The sequence below is a fragment of the Myotis davidii genome, unplaced genomic scaffold (genome assembly GCF_000327345.1).
Source record: "Myotis davidii unplaced genomic scaffold, ASM32734v1 scaffold557, whole genome shotgun sequence".
Lineage (NCBI taxonomy): Eukaryota > Metazoa > Chordata > Mammalia > Chiroptera > Vespertilionidae > Myotis > Myotis davidii.
The window spans coordinates 289,172-292,930 of record NW_006289557.1 but is presented as its reverse complement, the minus strand read 5'-3'; the positions used below and the strand labels follow the sequence as shown (position 1 = coordinate 292,930).

Sequence of the window (3,759 nt, the reverse complement as noted above, 5' to 3'; positions counted from 1 at the left end):
TCCCTACCTTCTTTTTATCTGACAACTCTATCTCCTTCCATCCGCCATACACAGAAGACTTGAAAAGTGTGTTTTTTAAATTAAGCTGATTTTCAACATTTTATAAATCAAAATCAGAAATCTTGGATTTGGAATTATATTTTAAGCATTAGCTAACATAACTTCTCAAATTACCAAATGAAAAAACATACTTCTTTCCTCTAGGTTTTAACAGTTCAGAAGTGAAATAGGAATTATTCTAAAACAAATAGAAATGCTACATAATCCCAATTAAAAAACACAGTCAGGATGAGGAAAATACTTTGACTTAGCTGTGTTTTGTTTTTTTAATTTACTCTTCTACTTCCCTAGCATAATAAATTGCAGAGATAAATTCTTCACACTTTATAAGTAAATAATAAATACTGGTTACCATTTCATCTTCTTGACCCTGATTGATAGTCTTCCTTTCTTCTTTGTCCATATCTACAGTGATTTAAAAGGTCTTGTACTTCAGAACAGTTGAAGACAACTGAGAGATGAGAGGAACAAATGTTAGGAAGTTATTATTTATCTTAGTATACTATATAACTTCATATTATTACATTTCTTGTTGTGACATATGTATCAATGTTTAACTGGTACTTAAGTAACCACTAAAGTGCTAGCTGGTTCTAATGCCATTTTCAATGGTGTGCCAGTTCTTGCACCTGCATTACTTACAATCACAAAACGTGGCATATTCCATTAATGAATTTGTACTAGCAATAGCCCTGCTACAAAACAACTTCAATTTTGGGAGAAAATACTACAGAACCTTCCCTTTCATTCTCCAGACTCAGAGACGTAACCTAGTTGTGCCGTAAAAGTGCTTCACACAACTCAATTTATTGCTGGAAATATAGTGAAGAGGTAAAGCACCAGTAGTGAAACCACCCCAAAACCTCTTAGGGATTAAAGTATCATCCAACAAATGTTTACTAAGCAAGCATCTATTACATGAATGACATTCCCTGGCCACTAGTCAATCCCCATGGCATGTGTACCACTATAGGAGGTCACTCAACTGATTCCCCCGTTCTCATTCCAAAGTCCACTAAGCAATCTTATGACTATTTCTGACTACTCATGATGCTTGTCTAGGAGAAAATTCACTGAGCTCATCAACAAAGTTTTTTCCCCTGTATTAAAAAAAATGAGATTAATTATAAACAGACATTCGGCCACACATTAAAGAGATTTGCAAATTGTAGAACAATGCCTATTTTCTCATGATTTTTTTTGGTTATGGCAAATACTTTTCAGAAAAATGTTACTTAATATGTAATAAATGTATTATTGTCACATCTTATTAAACTAATATTCTCAAATCTATATCAGTTTTAACTAACATGGTATCAACAGATACAATGCAAATAAACAAAAGCTTTTCAGAGTTCACAATAAACATTAAAGCAGTGGTTCTCAACATTCCTAATGCCGGGACCCTTTAATACAGTTCCTTATGTTGTGGTGACCCCCAACCATAAAATTATTTTCATTGCTACTTCATGACTGTAATTTTGCTACTGTTATGAATCGTATTGTAAATATCTGATATGCAGGATGTATTTTCATTATTACAAATTGAACATAATTAAAGCATAGTGATTAATCACAAAAACAATATGTAATTATATATGTGTTTTCTGATGGTCTTAGGCGACCCCTGTGAAAGGGTCGTTCAACCCGCAAAGAGGTCGCGACTCACAGGTTGAGAACCGCTGCATTAAAGGTTACCAGTCTGAGCCCAAAGCCTTGGAGAGCCACTGCTTTAGACTAGGCTGATGTCTGCAGAACAGCCAATAGGTAATATAACCTCTCAGTCCCAATGTCATGTTTCTACCTCATCTAGCCAGTGTGTAGTACAGGCCTGACACATGGTAGACACTCAAAAATTACTTGTTGAGTGAATAACACTTGTTGTGCTAAGATAGCATTAGCTGTTTAATGTTTATAAATGTTAGGAAATTATTTTTCCTAGTAGATTATATAACTTCATATTATCACATTTCTTGTGATACATGTATCAATGTTTAACTGATACTTAAGTAATCAAGTAAAATAGCCAAGTAAAACTAACTGCAGCATTTTAAACTAATCCCATATATGACTACTGAAATCTCAACAAAATGACCAATGAAAATATTCATGCCTCCTATATCAGCACCCAGCACTTGTCTACCTACTGGTAGCCCTGGAGATGGGGTCAGAGCTAAGTAGAGCCAGGACTTTCTATAGAAATAAAAGGCAGAATTTTAAGATAGACAGAGATAGATAGATCAATAGATAGATAGATAGATGACTTAGTGCCATCTTGGAAAAGAAAATTTAGAAGTATCTGGTCCAACTTCTCCAAAAGAAGCCATACTATACAAAAACAAAACAAAACAAAACAAAAAAACACCTTTGGGAAATTTAGTAGCAAGTTATTTTTAGTCTAGGGCAGTATTACAGCCATGAAGTATGTTACTACCATGTTAAGACTAATCCATCAAATCAATATTATATGAGGAAACTGCTGCTATGGACTATAGGGAGAATGAACTAGCCCAACCTCTTCCCTGTACAAAAGGTCAGCAGCTGTTACCTGAACATGGAAGAGGTTGACCAATCTTGCAAGATTTAAATGTGCACATGCCCACTTTCAAAGGTTAAGACAAAGGCATCTACCCTGATGCTGTTGCCACAAAAAAAATACCAGTCTCAGGTTCTTAACTATAGTCCATGGTTCTTCCATAAGTTCTGGACTGAATCTCAGGATCATCATTCAGGATTCATCAAACTCATTTTTTGTAATTAAGTAGAGGCCGGGTGCATGGATTCATGCACCAGTGGGGTCCCTCGGCCTGGCCTCCGCCCTCTCGCAATCCGGGACACCACCAATGCATGGTTGGGGCTGGGAAGGGACTGTAGGAGGGCTCCAGGGTGTGTCCAGCCCATTTCAGGGGCTGATTGGGCCAGGGAGGGACCACAGGAGGTTGGCCGTCTGGGAAGGGACTGTGGGAGGGCTACAGGGCATATCTGGCCCATCTTGCCCAGTCCTGATCTGCTGGACCCCGGCAGCGAGCTAACCTACCGGTTGGCGTGTCTGCCCCCTGGTGGTCAGTGCACATAATAGCTACCGGTCATTCGGTTGAACAGTCACTTAAGCTTTTATATATATAGATTACATATAATTCTGATCCCCATTTTCCACCACCACCACCTAAAATATGTTTTCTAACCAAAAAATAAATAAAATATGTTTCTTCAGGTGAGAAACTATGTTGAGACTTCTGCTTCCAACCAAGATGAAAAAACAGAGACCAGATTTGCCTTCCCATCTAAAACAACAACAAAATGGACAAAATATAAAAAACAAGTTTTCAAGAAAACGGACACCAGGTAATGAAAGAAACTGATACAGAGATAGGAAAGAAACTAGATGAGCTTTGCAATTATCCCAGTTTGCAAACTAAAGAGTCTACAGCAAACACATCACAGCAAACACATCAAACTCGTGCCAGCGGGCCGGGAGTTTGACATGTTTGGTCTACAGTCTGCAAAAAAAAGGGAAGGCAGGGAACCCAGGGGGAGTAGAGCAGTCTCTGATTTGGGGAGATGAGGCTGCAAAGTGACCAGGTTTGCAGGGCAGATCTGAACAGAGAAAGGACACTGAAAATCTGCAAGATGATCCCTATCCCTCTCAAGTCTTCTACCAAGTACTGATCAGCACTTATGTGTGAGGCAAATACCAGA

General features: G+C 38.0%; 1 protein-coding gene across 3 annotated transcripts in view; it reads right to left on the bottom strand.

Annotated features, from left to right (window-relative positions):
• Nucleotides 1–3,759, bottom strand: part of ATP13A3 (ATPase type 13A3) — a 100,997-nt gene that overhangs the window by 69,805 nt on the left and 27,433 nt on the right. For all 3 annotated transcript variants that reach the window (XM_006761994.2, XM_006761995.2, XM_015562810.1), the window contains exon 2: nucleotides 413–511. In XM_006761994.2, coding sequence (XP_006762057.1) covers nucleotides 413–463 — 51 coding nt within the window. In that variant the 5' untranslated portion in view covers nucleotides 464–511. The remainder of the gene's footprint in view (nucleotides 1–412; nucleotides 512–3,759) is intronic.